This window comes from Excalfactoria chinensis, chromosome 3, assembly GCF_039878825.1.
Source record: "Excalfactoria chinensis isolate bCotChi1 chromosome 3, bCotChi1.hap2, whole genome shotgun sequence".
NCBI classification, from domain to species: Eukaryota; Metazoa; Chordata; class Aves; order Galliformes; family Phasianidae; genus Excalfactoria; species Excalfactoria chinensis.
In genome coordinates, this window is record NC_092827.1 from 4941602 (window position 1) to 4958723 (window position 17122).

The 17122-nt window shown below is 49.4% G+C and overlaps 3 protein-coding genes across 15 annotated transcripts in view; 2 read left to right on the forward strand and 1 right to left on the reverse strand.

Moving 5' to 3' along the window:
- Positions 1–1284, forward strand: part of NCOA1 (nuclear receptor coactivator 1) — a 137945-nt gene extending 136661 nt beyond the window's left edge. For 7 of the 12 annotated variants that reach the window (XM_072331327.1, XM_072331334.1, XM_072331328.1 and 4 more), the window contains exon 21: positions 1006–1284. In XM_072331327.1, the coding sequence (XP_072187428.1) occupies positions 1006–1173 (168 nt within the window). In that variant the 3' untranslated portion in view covers positions 1174–1284. Of the gene's footprint in view, positions 1–858; positions 916–1005 lie in introns of all 12 variants that reach the window. The other 5 variants (XM_072331337.1, XM_072331339.1, XM_072331335.1 and 2 more) reach the window with 3 other exon arrangements.
- Positions 1285–5091: 3807 nt separating this feature from the next.
- PTRHD1 (peptidyl-tRNA hydrolase domain containing 1) lies at positions 5092–8180 on the reverse strand. The gene is made up of 2 exons (XM_072331513.1): positions 7932–8180; positions 5092–5424 (listed from the first exon to the last, which is right to left on the reverse strand). The coding sequence occupies exons 1-2, from the start codon at positions 8178–8180 to the stop codon at positions 5254–5256; spliced, it is 420 nt and encodes a 139-aa protein (XP_072187614.1). The 3' UTR covers positions 5092–5253.
- CENPO (centromere protein O) lies at positions 8077–13328 on the forward strand. Of its 2 annotated transcripts, none has more exons than XM_072331512.1 (8): positions 8077–8185; positions 8521–8720; positions 9538–9707; positions 10040–10151; positions 10497–10756; positions 11076–11247; positions 12417–12537; positions 12726–12860. In XM_072331512.1, exons 2-7 carry the CDS (start codon positions 8579–8581, stop codon positions 12530–12532), a joined length of 972 nt encoding a protein of 323 aa, XP_072187613.1. In that variant the 5' UTR covers positions 8077–8185; positions 8521–8578; the 3' UTR covers positions 12533–12537; positions 12726–12860. The 2 variants fall into 2 exon arrangements, with proteins under 2 accessions (XP_072187613.1, XP_072187612.1); XM_072331511.1 differs by having other exon boundaries at positions 8160–8265; positions 12726–13328.
- The last annotated feature ends 3794 nt before the right edge of the window (positions 13329–17122 follow it).

The window sequence follows — 17122 nt, forward strand, 5'->3', positions numbered from 1 at the left end:
CTCCAGTTGGTCTCCCTGAGAGGCAGTGGGTGCCTTGTCCCTGCAGACAGCCAAGGTCAAGCTGGATGGGGCTCTGAGCACTGATGGGAGCTGTGGGTGTCCCTGTTCAGTGCAGGGAGTGGGACCGGATGGCCTCTAAGGGTCCCTTCCAAATTGGAGATTCTATGGTGCAGTGGTGCTTGGGGACCTCGGAGAGCTGCTCGCTGAGCAGAAACTCTGCAGCCCAGCTGGGAAACAACTGAGCACAACCCCATCCATCTCCAAGAGCAGCCCCGGGGTGACAGCAGCGGGAGGAGTTCTTTCCTAGGCTCAGGTCTTCGGTCTGAAAGATCCATCCTGGGGATGGAAGGGAAGGCGATTTGGAAGGGAAGGTCTGGAGGGAGTGGGGAGACTACGGGGCGACATCTGTCCGTCTGTCTGTCCATCCGTGCCTGCCAGTCCGAGCGCCGATGCCCGCAGGCTCTGTGCGTTGTGCTCACACCTCCTGATGAGTTCTCCTCCTTTCGGACCATCCCGCGGGCTCCATCCCTGCGCTCTCACACTCTGGCACATGGGGACGTGCCACCACCGCTCTTCATTTTGTAATGCAGCTCCGGACTTCACTCGCCTCCAGTCTGCCCCGTGCCGCTGCCTTATGGCTGCCCCTTCCTGGGACAAGCCAAGCTGATTTTTCCTCTTTTTTTTTTCTTTTTTAATTTTTTCCATTTTTTTTTTCTCCTAATTTTTTTATATATTTTTTTAATTATTATTATTTTTATTATTATTATTACTTTTTTTTTTTTTTTTTTTCCCGAATGAGCAACATGTGAACCTTGCCGAGCTCTGATCCGAATGAGTGCAGCGGTTTTCTTTTTGTAGGAAAAGAAGACAGAAGAGTTCTTCTCTGTGGTGGCTCCAGACTAGAGGAAGTCTCTAGTGAGTTTCCACTTCACGTAGTTCCCAGTCCGTCGCCTCCGGCCTCTGCCCCATCCCCGCTAAGAGCCCCTCTTGTCTTTTGTGTCCCAGCAGGTACAGCAGGTTCAGGTGTTTGCCGACGTGCAGTGTACAGTGAATCTGGTAGGAGATCCCTACCTGAACCCTCCGGCTCCCCTGGGCGCTCCGAAAGCCGCCGCGGTGCCGCCGACGCCACAGGGCCAACAGAAGAGCCTTCTTCAGCAGCTACTGACTGAATAACCGCTTTTCGAGGAATGTGAAAAAAAAAAAAGAAAAAAAAAAAACAGAAAAAAAATTTAAATAATGAGACGTACAGAGATATATAAATATATATATTATATATTTTTCTGAGATTTTTGATATCTCAAAGCGCAGCCATTCTTCAGCTCGTAGTGTTTGGAGCAAAAAGGGGGGGAGGGAGGGGCTGTTTCGTTTTGTTCGGGGGGTTCTTTTTGTGGGTTTTGTTTATTCCTTCTCCCCCCCTTTTTTTTTCCCCATCCCCTCCTTTCTTCCCCCTTTGGTTTCCATTTTTCCTCCTTTTTTCCCCCTCTTTTCCCCATTTTTCCCCCTTTTTCACCCTTTTTTCCCTCATTTACCTCTTTCTTTCCTCCCATCCTCCCCCTTTTTTTTTTCCCCTCCTCGTTCTGTTTTTTTGTTAATAAAACAAACAAACAAAACAAAAACCAACCCCAGGAACCCACAGAGCGTTGTGGGCGTTGGCGACGCGTGCGAGGCGGGGACAGACGGTTTCATTGAGCCAAACTCAAGAGATGATCCTTATTTTTGTAATCAGTTCGCCGGCTTCTTAATCTGGACGAAGGTTTTTTCTCGGGGAGGCGGGAGGGCAGGGGGAGGAGGCAGCTGGAGGACTGCGGCAGCAGCACAGGAGGAGGAGGAGGAGGAGGAAGAGCAAGCTCAGTTTCAGCTGGATCTGTCACTGATGACGTCTCGGCACGGGGCATGGATGGGGATGGACGTTGGATTACTGCAAACAAGGCCGGGTTGAGTCACGCTTTGACAACGAACCTTCTCTCCCCTCCACCCCGACCCCGCTTGTGCGTACAATCAGCTTTTTCTAGCAATCGTGAGTTTGTCGGTTTTAAAGAAAAAAAAAAAAAAAGACAGAAAAAAAAGACAAAAAAAAAAAAAACAACAACCCCAAAACCACAAGAAACAACCTACAAAGAGTATTTTGACCCACTGGTTTCTGTTGGGTTTGGGTTCTTTTTTTTCCCATGTTTTATGGTGATTTCGGGCGCCCGGTGGAAACAGGGGGCCGACCGTGTGTATATTGCAATGGGGGGAACAACCAAATAGGCAAAAATAATAGAGAGAAAAAACAGCAACAAAAAGGCCAAAAAAACCACAAGTTTGGGGCAAATGATGAAACCAAACCCGCAATAATTTTTAGGGGGACGGATGGGGAGGGGGGAGGGGTGATGTCAATTCTTGTAGATAAAATTTTCTGATGAAATATGAAATAAAATGAAGCAGTCGGTTCTTTCTGCTTTGATCGTGTTTAACAGCTGAGGTAGCTTAAACTATTTAAAATGATTAATAATAAAATAATAATAATAATTGAATTCTCTGTCGGGAGATGATAGCTTATTTTTTCCCCTCGAGCCTGTCACTGTAAATAGCTCCGAGCTCTGTATAAATTTGTTTCCTTCTCTTTTAGCTTTTAATATTCACTGCTGACTTTTATGAGAGTGATGGGGGGGAGGATGGGTGGGTTTTTGTCCCTCTCTCTCTTTCTCTCTCTCAAATCGCGCTGGTGTGTGGAAAACAAATGTGTAGCTTTGTTGATTGACATTTGCAAGAGTTAAAAAAGATGACTTAAAAAAAAAAGAAAAAAAAAAGAAAAAAAAAAAAGAAAAGAAAAAAAAAGACAAAAGAACCGGAGTTGCCAGCTGACGTTTCAGTTTCGTTGTCTCTGTGCCGACGCATCCCTGGAGAAACGCGCTGCCGTTGATGGGCGCTGGGGGGATGGGGCTGAGCCATGAGGGGGTTGCCATGGGGTGAGGGTCATGGCCATAAAGCATCGTGCTTTGGGCCCATCACTGGGCACTACCAACAGGTGGTGGGTCCTCCCAACCAGCCCTGACACCCTACGGTGTTTGGGTCCTCCCAATCAACCCCAAAGACCTTCAGCATTTGGGTCCTCCCAACCAGCCCTGACACTCTACAATGTTTGGGTCCTACAACCAACTCAAATGCCCTACAAAGCCTGTTGCTCCCAGCCAGCCCCTAAGCCCTGCGATATTTGTTCCTCTCAACCAGCCCCAAACCCTACAATGTTTGGGCTCTCCCAACCAGCCCCAAAGCCCTACAATGTTTGGGTCTTTCCAACCAGCAGAAAAACCCAACAGTGTTTGGGTCCTCCCAACCAACTCAAATGCCCTACAATGTCTGTTGCTCCCATCCAGCCCTCAAACTCTACAATGTTTGTTCTTCCCAACCAGCCCCCAAACCCTACAATATTTGTTCTTCCCAACCAGCCCCAAAGCCCTACAATGTTTTGGGCTGCTTTAGCATTTTTGAGGGGGAAAAGGGTGGGTACTTGGGTACCGTACCTCCTTGCTGGTGGTTTTTTGCCACGTTGGTTGCTGGAAGCAGTGGGTGGGGAAGAGCATCACAGCTGCTGGGGTCCTCCCAGTCCCGCTGTGGCTTTTCTTTCTTAAACTTCATTGAAAGGAGGCAGGGATCAGCAGGATAAGGGCTACGCTGAGTCCCGGCTTGCTGGCTGATACTGCCGTCTGCTGTTCGCAAGGCTCTTGGCAGGGATTTGCTGCAAGGTTCAGTGCAAACAAAACCAGACAAACCGACCTCTGGTCGGAGTGAGCCTTGAGCTCTGGCTGCTGTGGGGTCACTGTGTCATGGTGACCACAACCAAAGTGCCACAGCCTGGGTGACACAAGGTGAGGTGGCAGCTCATGGTCACAGCTGTGTGCTCCCATCCTATGACAGAGCCATGGGAGGATGCAGCATCACAGCCCAACCAGCACCAAAGCAGGGTGGGTGCTCTGCCACAGCCACGCTCCTCAGTTTGGAACAAGAGGTGACGGCCATAAATTGCACCAGGGTTGGTTCAGGTTGGATATTAAGAAACGTTTCTTCTCCAAAAGAGCAGTGATGCAGTGGCACAGCTGCCCAGGAAGGTGGTGGGGTTGCCATCCATGAAGCTGTTCCAGACCAGTGGGGATATGACACTGAGGGATGTGGGCTGTGGGCATAGGGGGGGTGGGCTGGTGTTGGACTTGGGGATCTGAGAGGTCTTTTCCAACCTGAATGATTCTGTGATTCATTCCCAGAAATGGAGCGTTGGCTTCAGAATGGACAGAGGAGCTCAGAGGGCTGTGCCAGGCATGCAGCATGGTAAACCCTGCAAGACACGGGGAACCCAAGACAGCCAAGCCCAGCCTGATGCTCTCCCAGGTATCTTTGGCTGTGCTGTGTAGGATTTTGTGGTTTTCAGGTCACCTCCCACATCAGTAGGAAACAAATAAAAGGGAAGCCAACAACTCATGCTGTGAGATATCATACAACAGCAGTATCCTGCAGAGGCAACACAGCATCCAGGAGAGCTGCAAACAGGAGGAAGCTCTCAAAGCATAAAGTGTTGAAGCAAAGAAAAGAGAGAATTAATGCTACCACAGCAGTGAAAGGTGAGTTAAGCAGCACCATATGCACCACGTATGGGATAGAACAGGACAGATAGTGTTATATTCATGTTAACTGAGACAGGAGAGGCTTAGATTGGATCTTAGGAGGAGGTTTTTCCCCCAGAGGGTGGTGACGCACTGGAACAGGTTGCCCAAGGAGGCTGTGGATGCCCCATCCCTGCAGGCATTCAAGGCCAGGCTGGATGTGGCTCTGGGCAGCCTGGGCTGCTGGTTGGTGACCCTGCACACAGCAGGGGGTTGGAACTGGACTGTGGTCCTTTTCAACCCAGGCCATTCTATGATTCTATATTCCTATGATTCTATGAAATTCAATCTGAATGTCAGACAAAACAAGATCTGCTCATGGAAGTGTAACTCCTAACAAGCATCCTCAGCACTTGAGTGTGGCATCCCCTAGAAGAGCCTGCTCTGGAAGTGTGGAAATGCACAAGGAGACTGACTGCATACAGACACTGCAACTCCATATAACTCACGGTGACATGTTGCAAAGAATATTTAATCCTCACCAGCAAAGATCCGTTTTCCACTTTTTAACTGCTGCTGCACAACAAGGAGGCTGACGGACATTAGCACAATGCTTCCACCCAGAGGCAAGCGGAACAGTGGCACAGGAGGAGGGCTGGCAGAAAAGCAGGGGTCACTTGAGCAACTTGAACTTCTTCAGGTGTGGGTGCACTTGGTCCTTTGGGTAGGGCCTGAGCGCCAGGCAGCTGGGGATGTTCTCGGGTTGCTCTGTCCACACTTCATGGTCAATGCTGTGCTCCTGCAGGGTCTGTGCCAGCGTGGTCAGAGCGGCTTCATCTGGAGCCTGGGGACAGACAAAGCTTGCTGTGAGGGCTGGCAGTACCCCCAGGGGTAGTCATACATATGCAGTACACTGGCATACATATTCACTCATTTTCAAGGTCTCATAGATAGGTGCTAATGTCCCTTTAGGCATGCTCAGTGGTATTTAGAGTGGCTGAGTGCTCACCTACTTCCCCCTTTCTTCACCATCAGCTTCATCACTGAAACCTTTCACTCACTTTCATTCACTTTCCCCCAGTTTGGCAGATTTCCATTGCTTATTAGGCCATTGGGAGCCACCTTTTAGAAACAGTGCCTGTAGAACCCGAGGAAAATCTCCTTGCACCTTTTGAGGTAACAGATAAAAGTACTCTACTGTGACTCCGGTGCTTCTCGTGAGGCAAAATCAAAGAGTTCTATGATGTCCCCAGTGCAAAATTACTGCGGAAAAACAAGACTGCTCGATCACTAAAGCCGAAATGGAAAGTCTTTTACTCTAATGTGCTAATCTCTATTGTTAAGCGAACCAACCCATGCCAGTTCTGCCTTCTGAAACGAAAGAAACACAATAATGAAAGGCCAGAGTAGGCTTCTCACACATCAGAGAAGCCAGTGCCTCCACACAAGGTTGATGTGCCCCACTTACAACAGCAGCCTGGAATGCAGCAGGCAGGCAACAAGACATTCCCCCTTATGTTCCTTATCTCCCCAAATCATTGAAAGACACCATGCCGAACTTATCTCTACCCCAGAACCAGCAGATGTTCAGAAGTAATAGCTGAATGGGCAAACGTTACGACGTCGGTACCTATACATTACTTCTAATAGACATTCTCTTCTTCAGCATACAACAATGAAGAATTCATCTAGAGGGCAAGTGAGGAAGACCACAGGAGGAAGTAAAAAGGCTGTCGTGGTACTAAAAGGACACTAGATGGCTGCAGAGCCCATGGAATAGAAGACTGAAAACTTCACTCATTACTCGAGAGGCGGATCTATGTTAATTATCTCGTGAAGGCATTACGAAAATGCAGTACCTGCAGAAATACAATGAGCTCCTAAACATGTAATGTCAGCTCAGTGCTGGGTAGATCAGAACTTTAGGCCATACTTTCACTGCTTTACCTGTCATTTCTGGAGGGAGTTGGGTAAATACGGAATTACAATTGGAGTTTGAGGTATCTTTGTAATAGCGATTCTTGTAGTTGCTGCCGCGTTGAGTGCCTGTGTATGTTAATCTAAAGTGCATATAACGGGTGGCAAACAGAGCAGGGGAACTGTGGAGAAGAACTGGCAGCAGAAAGGAAACTTCATTACTGGCACCGCTACAGCAGGCTATAGGAACAAAGGGATTGATCAGAATCTGGGCCCTGTTCTCTTTGAGCGGCTTGGAAAGCAGGAAGAAAGTAGTGAAAAATTACAAGAACGATCCCTTAGGGGTGGCAAAAACGTTTGGGTTGATTGTTAGAAACCAGGATCTTGACGGGCAGGACGTAGATTGAATGCAATTACCAGCATTACCATGATGGCATAAGCCAAAGGATGGGAACCTGGGGGAGTCTACCCTAGCAGACCCTCTGGTTACATTGCAGCTAGGGGAGCAGGGCACAGAGGTTAATATTCTGGTGGATAGGGTGTGCTAAATGACAACTATCACCCCTACGTGCTGATATTGTAACAGCAGTGGGAGCTACTGGCCAATGAGAAAAGGCTACGTTTCAAAGCCAATTAAAGGCTGGGAAAACAAGCAGGAATACGTTAATCCTTGTACATGCCAGCTTCTCTGATACTGTCACTCAGGCCAGATTTATTATTTTATTATATGCACAGAAATTATGGAAATCCTGAATGAGGAACATCTAGGAGTGTGGGCATCAGGGATGCCCAGCAGAGCCAAAAACACAGCCCTGATAAGTTAAAAGCGATGAACCAGCCCAGTCGGGGTAAAGAAGTACCTTTTGAGGACACAAGATTGTAAAGGAATAGAAGTAATAACAGATAACTTTAATTCGCATCTCTAAACTTGAATCAGAACCTGCAAAGTATTCCAGAGAGGATAGGGATTTAATTAATGAGATAAAGGGAGCAAACCAATGGCTGGACACATACACCTGAGTCACACAGGTGAGGTAGATGGAGCAATGTATTGGTACAAAGACTGCAGCTCTTGTCTGTCCAGCCATCTGGAATACCTCCGAGCCTTGAGCTAAAGGAAAGACGACATCCCACCCATAAACAGTGCGATAAGGCCTTTACAAATCAAACACCCTTGACAAGGATATCGACACACCATGAGGCACAAAAGAGGTTAAGCATCTGGACAGTGAGCTAGGAGATATGGTTTAGTGCTTTGCTGTAGGTATGGTAAAGGGAGGATGGTTGGACTAGATGATCTTGTAGGTCCTTTCCAACCTTGTTGATTCTGATTCTAAGCCATGTTAAGTTACATTAGCGAGTTAAGCCCCCCCCCATCCAAAATGGCGGCCGCCCACCCCCCTCAGCGCGCCGTTCCCGTCATGCCCCGCGCACCTCCAGCACCACAGTGCGCATGGCGCCGCCCAACGACAGGTAAGCGCGGGTGTCCGGGTGCTGCCAGTGCGCATGCGCGGCGGCCAAAGCGGCGTGGCACCCTTGGGCCACCACTGCACCCAGCGACCATGACCTGGCCAGGTCTCCCCGCAGCACCACATACTGCACCAGCGCCGACGTGGTTGTGACCGCTCCAGCTGCCGTCCCGGTTGCCGCCATGCTGTTGTACGGGGAGGCGTGGCCGCGCATGACGGGTAGAGAAATATGGGCGCCGCCATTTTGTTGTGTGGGACGTAGTTCCGGTGGTGCCAGAGCGCGAAGTTTGAGCTCTGAGGTGAGAGCGGGGCCTGGTGCGTGGCGGCGGGTCGGGTCCCTCATCCCCCTATTCCCTTGGCCTTGCTTCCCCTCCTTCCCCTCCTTTCACCCCCTTTATGGGCTCCTCAGTCCTTCCATCACCTCCCTGTTCCCATATGGGGACAGCCTGAGGGTTTCCTGTCACCTCCTTGGGGCTGGTGTAAAAGGATGGATGAGCGCATAGCGATGGATGAGGGTATATAAAGGGGTGAAGGTTTATAACGTGCTGTTTCAGCCCTCAGGACTGTCATTGTGTGAGGGCAACCCCGGAGCCAGCCCTGTCCTCAGGCTTCATGGAGGAAGAACGTAACAGCAATGAAAACACCCTGTGTGGAAGATCTCTCCCTGCTGCCACTCAGGATGGAGGAGGACAAACGACTGTGGTCCCACTTGCACAGGGGAAGGTGGAAGGAGGGAAAGTGTATTCAGGAGATGGTGAGCTTGTAAAGGTCACTTTGTGGTATGTGGTGCTACAGGCTTGGTGCAGAGTTCATTGTGGAGCAGAGGAGGCCCAGGGGAGACCTTATAGTTCTTTCCAACTCCCTGAAAGGAGGTTGTGTTGAGATGGGGATTGTCCTCTGCTCCCAGGTGAGCATGATAGGATGAGAGGTGATGGCCTCAAGTTGCACTGGGGGAGGTTCAGGTTGAGTATTAGGAAATGTTTCTTCTCCAAAGGACCAATGATGCAGTGGCACAGCTGCCCAAGGAGGTGGTAGGGTCACCATCCATAGAGGTGTTCCAGAACTGTGGGGATGTGGCACTGAGGGATGTGGGCATGGTGGGATGGGTTGGAGTTGAGCTTGATGATCTTAGAGGTCTTTTCCAACCTGGTTGATTCTATGATTCTGTCCAAGTATGTTCTCTCACAGGAGCTTAGGACCAGGAGTGACACCCTGTTTTGTTCTGATTTATCCCAAATTTAGCTTATAAGCACACCAGACAAGCTACTCCTGGTTAGAAATGAAACTGGAGGTTGCAGCCCTCTGTGCAGGGCTGTGTATTCAGTAGCTTACTCCGCTTCTCCAGATGTTAGCTAGCTAGCTTGGGAAACACCTGGTCTTTGTTGCCTGCTGGTATTCAGTCCTGATGTTTAAAATTCCCTAAAGCAGGTCCTTGCCTGTCTTCTGCCCCTGAGGAGATGTAAATAACTTCTTTAAGTATCTGTACTGGGCCAGCTTTGATTTGGGTCACACTGTGCAGATGCTTACTAACGACAACTGGATTTTTGAGCATGTGTTGCTCTTCCTTGCAGGGGTGTTAGGTTATCTGGAAATGCTGGAGGCACAGGCTCACGAGTTAGGCCTGAAGCAAGAAGAGAAGGAGCAGCAAGAAAAGAAGCTCGACAGATTGAAAGCCAGAGTTCAGGAGCTGAAAGCCCGGAGGGATGAGCTGAAGGTTAAAGTGGAGTTGCAGGAAAAGAGGGTGAGAAATGGCTTTGCTGCAGAGATCTGACAGAGGGTCTCTGGTATGTTCCTGCTCTCACAGCATGGATTTACTGAAGTTCTTAATTTATTTCCTCTTTTGAAGTAATGTACAGTCCTGGCATCCACTGTTCTCAATATGGTGTAGTCAGGGACAGCTGGATCTTTGAGACTGTATGGCCATTTCTGAACTCTTTTTCCCTTCTTCACCTTGAAATGCTGCCTCACGATTCTCAGAGCTGGGCTATTTCTCTGTAGCTAGAGTGTGTTCCCTGCTGGCGACGTGTTTGGTGTCATCAGTTTCTGACCCGTCTCATCTTTTGGCTTTTGTAGCTTCTTGATAAGGAAGGAGTCAGGACAGCTCCAACGCAGCCCAGTGCTCAGACTGTTTTGGAGTGGAAATTGAACAGCATTAAGGCCATGCTGCAGGTCTTTTATCTCACAGGTAATGCCTCACGACTTGCTTGTTTTCTGCTGATGGCTGCATTTTTGGGGTGCGAAATTTTGAATCACAAATTTGACATGAAGTGCAATTTCCCTATCAGTGCTGCTCAGTTAGTGACAATTCAATCTGTCTTTAAGCTGCTTGAATTTATCCAATGTCTCTTCATAAAAAGTCGCTGTGTTTTATGTCCCTGCACTCTTGTAAGTCCTTAATCTTCCCAGGGAACTCCCCAAGCTGCTATATGAGGAGTGTACAGCCCCTGCAGCCTATTGTGTCCCAGCAGAACTTCCTTGAGGTGACAGGTTTCTATTAGTGCTCAGTAAAACCTCTCTCTCTGCACACAAGGGATCAGTGGGAAACTGACCAAGCAGGGAGTGTGTTTCTGCATCAGCACTGCTTATGAAGGCGCCTACCTGGATTCCTATTACGTGGACCTCCTCATCAAGCCAGAGGTGAAGATTCAACGCCACTCTGTCCCTGTCTTCATCCCCCTGGAGCAGATAGCCAAGAAATACCTGCAGACAGACATCAGGCGCTTCCTGTCCGTCCTGTCAGACCACCTGAATGCTTACGTTGGGCGGAGGCACCAGGCAGACCAGCTGGAGGTAACAGTGGTCATAGCAGCAGTGCTTGCCCATCTTATTACCTTTTATATACCAAATATTAATGACTGTGCACAGCTCTTCCTCTGAGGTTCCTAAACTGAAGGAGCTGTGCTTTTGTAAAACACATCTGAAGGATATGACTCAAAGATGTAGATGAGCACTTGTTTATTTCAGACTTTCCTTCTCAAAGCTTGCACAAGGTAAAGCCACCCCAGGGTGGTGCAAGGGGTGGGCACACTGTCCTTTGTTAGCTCCCAGCCCCACGCTGATGGACTCCTGCCCTAGCTTTGTGTTTCAGAAGTTGTCTCTGTCCCTTCAGGAGCACTTTTCAGACTACATAGAAGGAACTTTGCAGAGGAACTCTTTGTGTAACTTGCTGGTCTTTAATTACGCCATGTCAAGGAACAGCAAGACCTTTCCGTTCAACGTGAGACTGCTTTATGGAGACCTCTGTTGCAGCCTCCCTACTGAAGCTATCATTTCTTGTACATGTAAGTGGGCAGTGCAGGTGACTGGAGGGTGTGGGGAGGGCAGTTTGGGGACAGAAAGAAGCATGCTGTCATATTTCTTTGGGAGGAAAGATCTTTTCTGTAGCATGGGAGTTAATGGCAGGGAAATAAGACGGGATCTTATTAGCATGAGAAATTTCTTCCAGTGCAATTAGAAATGATTAAGGTGGACTCTGAGGTCAGCTTTTGGGATGTCTCACATAGTGTAGCCAGGCCCTAATTGGCCACGTTGTACCATTAGGTGTGCTGGCACATCCTGCCATACAGTAGCATAGATGGAGGGAGGCAGGAGGGAGATTTACAACCTCTTTCAGTGTCAGTGATACTGTGAAATGCTCCTAACAAAGATCTCTGCCTGGAAGCCTTTCCTAATGCCACTTACTCCCCCGTCTTTTGAATGACACTACCTCCTCTTGTTGTTGTACTGCCTGGTGGATACTGAGTGTCTTCTGCAGCCTTAGCAATATGGCATGGCTTAATTTTGATCTGCACTGTTTTATGACTAATTGCTGCAAATGGCCACCTGAGCTGAGGAGGCATTTTCCCATCTCTTCCTCATGGTTGTGCAGAGCTGTGGGCCCACCTGAGCCACCTTGCATCCCATTCACCTGCCCATATGGGCTGGCTAGGCTGCAAAGCTAGATGGAGCACTGAGCAGAGCAGCTCAGGCTTGTAATCACTCTGCCAGCAGTCATGGTCTGAGGCCTCCTGGCAGCAAAACCCAGCTGTGATACTCCTTGGATTGCAGTTAGGCTGCAGGAGGAATTGTGTACTGTGTCAACAGCTCCTCCTTTCCTTTTCCCACAGCTGACCTCTTTATGGGTGAAGTTCTGCCCTTGCTCAAACACATCAGTATCTTTTGAGCTGATAAGGCAGCTGGATGGCTGAGGTGCTCCCATACTGTTGTCCCCTCACGAGCAGCCCTTCAGCTCTTGGTGTTTCTTGAGCTGCTTGTGCTCTGTGGCAGTTCAGTTCCCCTGGGGGAGATGCAGGATGCAAAGGGTTGGGAAGGAGAAAGAAGGGTTAAGGGAAGAAAAACTGTGGCCAGGGAGAAAACTCCCTAGGGGCAAGGGAAGAATGAGAAGCAAATAGTTTTATGCTGGTAAAACTGTGTTCCTCTCCCCACTGATCCATCTACTTCTGTCTCCTAGCCGGCACTCTTCCATTGCAAGCAGAGATGTTAGCAGCTCACTCAAACTCATTTCGACACATGGCTCTGCACAAAGCCTTTGGCTCGCTCATCAATGCTAAAGAAAGCCAGGACTGAGCACGGTAAGCTACCTTGGCTCTCCTTACTAACATGCCTCTACTGACTTCTTCTGCCCGTGGGGAGTGCTCTCAAAATGCAAATGTTTGCCATGAACTGCAGCACTGCTGCCAGGAGCTCCCCGGAGGAGCAATTGGCCCAGTTTGAATCTTGAGAGTAATATTTCCTTGATGATTTTGGGTGTCTATTGCAGGTAATCTTTCCTCAGCACTCTGCTTCTCGCTTGTCATTTAATTCCTGCTCGTGATGCATCACTGTGTTTGGTGCTCCTCAGTTATGGAGAATGTCTCACAATTAGAAGAAGCAGCTATATTAAAACTTCAACAGCTCAGAAAACCTCTTGGAACAAGAACACTACAGCTCACCACTGCACGTATCCAGGCAGCAGAACTCAGACAGCAGGGAGCAAGCGGAGTAATCTGTGCCCTCCTTATAACAGCCAGGAAAGGACTTCATGTTAGAAACTGGTACGTGCTGGAGGACAACTGGGATTGTTACGGCAGCCATCGAACCTTCCCTGGATAGAGGTGAGGTTTATTTTTGCCAGCAGCAGTCTGTGCCCTCACGTGGGCTGCATTAACTGTCCCCCAGTTCATTAGTACTGAGCTTTCCAGAAGATTTCACACCAGCGATGGCTTTGGACCTCCTGTTTTCGTCTTGTCATGGCAGAACTTTCCTGCCATCCCATCTTCGTGCTTTCAGGTTTGGATCAGATCGGAAAAGCTTGCTGTGCTTTTTATGAGCACTCTTTCAAGGTGTTAATTTCAGTAACATAGAACTTCTACTGTGGTATGTTAAAGAATCTCCTTCTGTTGATTTTTCTAGACTTATTGCACATGGTTGGGACAACAGGATTTTCTCCTCCATTTTTGTGCCAACACTGCATGTGGAAAGTGGAAAGTAAGGGACCTAAAGCAAAAAGGCCAACCAAAAAGCTTTTCTTAGGGCTCTTGGAGCCAGCAAAAGCACTGTGCTGGTGCAGGGGGCTGGCAGCTTGTGGGTGGGCTGCTGAGCTAGCAGGGGTGGACCTGGCACTGCCCACTCTTATCTCTTGAGCTGACTTTGGTCCCTTTCTGGGAGGCTTAAAAGCAGCCCTTGGGAGTCTTCCACCCACCTAACACACGAGGTGAGAAGGGTGCTACCGTCCATTGATAACAGGGAGGGAAGTCTGAGTGTGAGCACAGCCCACACTGCCCATACATTACTTCTGCTGCAGGTGTGGGAGGTGAGTCTCGTGGCGATGCTGTTGTCTTTGCTCACATGACCAGTCCTGTTGATGTACCCTGAGGCCACAGCTTCAAACATGGTCTCTACCAGATGACACATGCCTTTATCCCCTGCTGATAGTTCAGGCTGGCAGTGAAGAAGTTAGTAAGAAAAGCCTGAAGGCCATCAAAGATGATTTCAGGGGACTGGGGAGGGTAGTTGAAGGAACAGGTGTGCAAGTGGTTATTGCATCTGTGCCTTCAGTGGCAGGGAAGGATACTGAGTTGGGTCTAAAAACCCACCTCTTAAACAAATGGCTTAGGAGTTGGTGCAGACATGGGAGATTTGGTTTTTTTGATCATGGGGCAATTTACTCGGCTCCTGGCATGATGGCTGCAGATGGAAGTGGCCTGTCTCATAGGGGTAGGAGGGTTCTAGCCACGGAACTGTCAGGACTTATTGACAGGTGTTTAAACTAGGTAGGAAGGGGGACAAAATGAGGGCTTCTGGGTCTGAGGCAGCAGTTCAAGACTTAAAACAGAGCTTGATGGGTGCAGACAATGAAGTTCAAAGGCATGGAGAGGGGTGGGAAGATGCTGCTTCTCTCAAGTGCCTGTATACTAACACACGAAGCATGGGATAAACAAGAAGAATTGGAGTTCTGCATGTGGTTGCCTGGCCATGATCTCATTGTGATCACGGAGACGTGGTGGGACAGCTGGCATGACTGGAATGTTGTCATGGAGGGTTGTGTGCTTTTTAGGGAAGATCGGCTGGTGAGATGGGGTGGTGGAGTTGCTCTTTATGTGAGAGAGCAGCTAGAATGTATTGAACTCCACCTGGAGAAGAGTGATGTGCTCCCTCCCGGAGGAAGGCGACTGCTAGGAAAGATGTGGAGACCCAGACGGAGATCCTCAGCACACGTAGGAGGAAGGCTGCAGCCAGGATGAGTGTGGAGACCCAGACTGAGGTCCCCGAGCAGCACACTAGCGTGCAAGTCACAGGCTGCAGTGAGTGTCACAGTCTGGCCCTTGAAGTGCCAGTTGATGGCAGCTGTGCCTGTGTCAGGTGTGACCAGATAAATGACTTGCTCAGTCTGGTAGTCTGCCTGAAGGAAGAGGTGGAGAGGTTGAGGTCCATTAAAGATAGCGAAAATGAAATTGGTGGTGCCAGGCCCTATTGACCCTGGGATCCCGGCACACAGCTGAAGCTCCCCAAGGAGCATGTCGCCCCCTGTCACCTTGCAAACAGGCTATAGAAAGGAGTGTGCAGACAGACTGTGCTCCTGCTGCAGTGAGCCCTCAGTCCTCCCTACCCCTAGCAATTGCCAATCAGACCAAAGCAGTCTGAGAGAAAAGGACAGGTGGAAACAGATACCAGCTTGACGAAGTGGGCATCCTGCCCCACGACCATACTCGACTCCCCAGGTGCCTCTGCAAAATAGGTTTGGGGCCTGGAACCTGAGGGAGAGGTGAGTGCGGATGTAGAGGCAGTGCCACCTGTGAGGGAGCCTCAGGGGAAGCGGTCACATCCGCGCCTCAAGACTTCCTCCACAAGGAAGGATAGAAGAGTAGTTGTCATAGGTGACTCCCTTCTGCAAGGAATGGAAGGCCCTATATGCCAGCCCGACCCTACCCACCCACAGGGAGGTGTGCTGCCTCCCCGGGCACGGGTCAGGGACATTGCTGAGAGACTTCCCAGTCTGATCTGCCCTTCTGACTACTATCCCCTGCTGATAGTTCAGGCTGGCAGTGAAGAAGTTAGTAAGAAAAGTCTGAAGGCCATCAAAGATGATTTCAGGGGACTGGGGAGGGTAGTTGAAGGTACAGGTGTGCAAGTGGTTATTGCAACTGTACCTGCAGTGGCAGGGAGGGATACTGAGTTGGGCCTAAAACCCCACCTCTTAAACAAATGGCTAAGGAGTTGGTGCAAACACGTGAATTTTGGGGTTTTTGACCATAGGGCAATTTACTTGGTACCTGGCATGATGGCTGTAGAGGGAAGCAGCCTGTCGCCAAGGAACTGGCAGGACTTATTGAAAGGTCTTTAAACTGGGTATGAAGGGGGAAGGGGACAAAATGAGGGCCAGTGTGTAGTTCGATGCTCAAAACAGCTTGATGGGTGAAGAGGGTGGAGTTCAAAGGGATGGAGAGTTGTGGGGGGATGCTGCTTCCCTAAAGTGTCTGTACACTAATGCTCACAGCATGGGAAATAAACAGGAAGAGCTGGAGTTCTGCATGCGGTCACAAGGCCATGATCTCATTGCAATCATGGAGACGTGGTGGGACAGCTGGCATGACTGGGATGTTGTCATGGAGGGTTGTGTGCTTTTTAGGGAAGATCGGCTGGCAAGGCGGGGTGGTGGAGTTGCTCTTTATGTGAGAGAGCAGCTAGAATGTATTGAACTTCACCTGGGGGAGAGTGATGTAGCAGTGGAGAGCTTGTGGGTGAGAATCAAGGGGCAGGCTGGTAAGGGGGACGCTGTTGTGGGTGTGTGCTACAGGCTTCCTGGTCAGGAGGAGGAGGTTGTTGAGGCCTTCCGTAAGCAACTGGAAGTAGAGTCACGATCCCAGGCACTGGTGCTTATGGGGGACTTCAATTATCCAGATATTTGCTGGCAATGTGAGCAGGCATGTGCGGACCAGACAGTTCTTGCAGTGTGTTGGAGACAACTATCTGATGCAGGTGGTGGAGGAACCAATGAGGGGAGGGATGTTACTGGACCTTATTCTCACTAACAAGGAAGGACTTGTTAAGGAAGTAAAGGTCAGGGGCAGCTTGGGTTGTAGTGATCATGAGATGGTGGAGTTCAAGATCTTGAGTGGAAGAAGCAAAGCCAAAAAAGTAGGATCACTACCCTGTGAGCAAGAAATCGGGCAGGGGTGGCAGGAGACCTGCGTGGATGAGCAAGGAGCTCATACACAAACTCAAAGGGAAGAAGAAGGTCCATGAAATGTGGGAAAAGGGTCTGGTTATTTGGGAAGAGTATAGAAATATTGTCAGGGCCTGCAGGGATGTGACGAGGAAGGCTAAAGCCCACCTGGAATTGAATCTGGCAAAAGGGATAAAGGATAATAAAAAAGGCTTTTTAAAGTATGTTAACAGTAAAAGGAAGACTAGGGAGAATGTGGGTCCCCTACTAAGTGAGGGGGGTGTTCTGGTAATAGGGGATGCTGAGAAAGTAGAGATACTGAATGCCTTCTTTGCTTCTGTCTTCAGTGGAAAAGCTCTCCCTCAGGAATCCCAGACCCTGGAGGTTAGTGGCAGTGTCTGGGGAATGGAAGACTTCCCTTTAGTCAGGGAAGAGGTGGTCTGTGAGCACCTAGGCAACACCAATGCTCATAAATCCATGGGACCCAATGGGGTGCATCCACGGGTGCTGAG

Coding starts and splice junctions, on each gene's coding strand:
- PTRHD1 (XM_072331513.1), bottom strand. CDS start 8,180: ATGCGCGGCCACGCCTCCCCGTACAACAGCATGGCGGCAACCGGGACG. Junction 5,425..7,931: donor TGCGCACTGTGGTGCTGGAG/GTGCGCGGGGCA, acceptor GTCTGTCCCCAG/GCTCCAGATGAAGCCGCTCT.
- CENPO (XM_072331512.1), top strand. CDS start 8,579: ATGGAGGAAGAACGTAACAGCAATGAAAACACCCTGTGTGGAAGATCT. Junction 10,152..10,496: donor GCAGGTCTTTTATCTCACAG/GTAATGCCTCAC, acceptor TCTGCACACAAG/GGATCAGTGGGAAACTGACC. Junction 10,757..11,075: donor ACCAGGCAGACCAGCTGGAG/GTAACAGTGGTC, acceptor CTGTCCCTTCAG/GAGCACTTTTCAGACTACAT.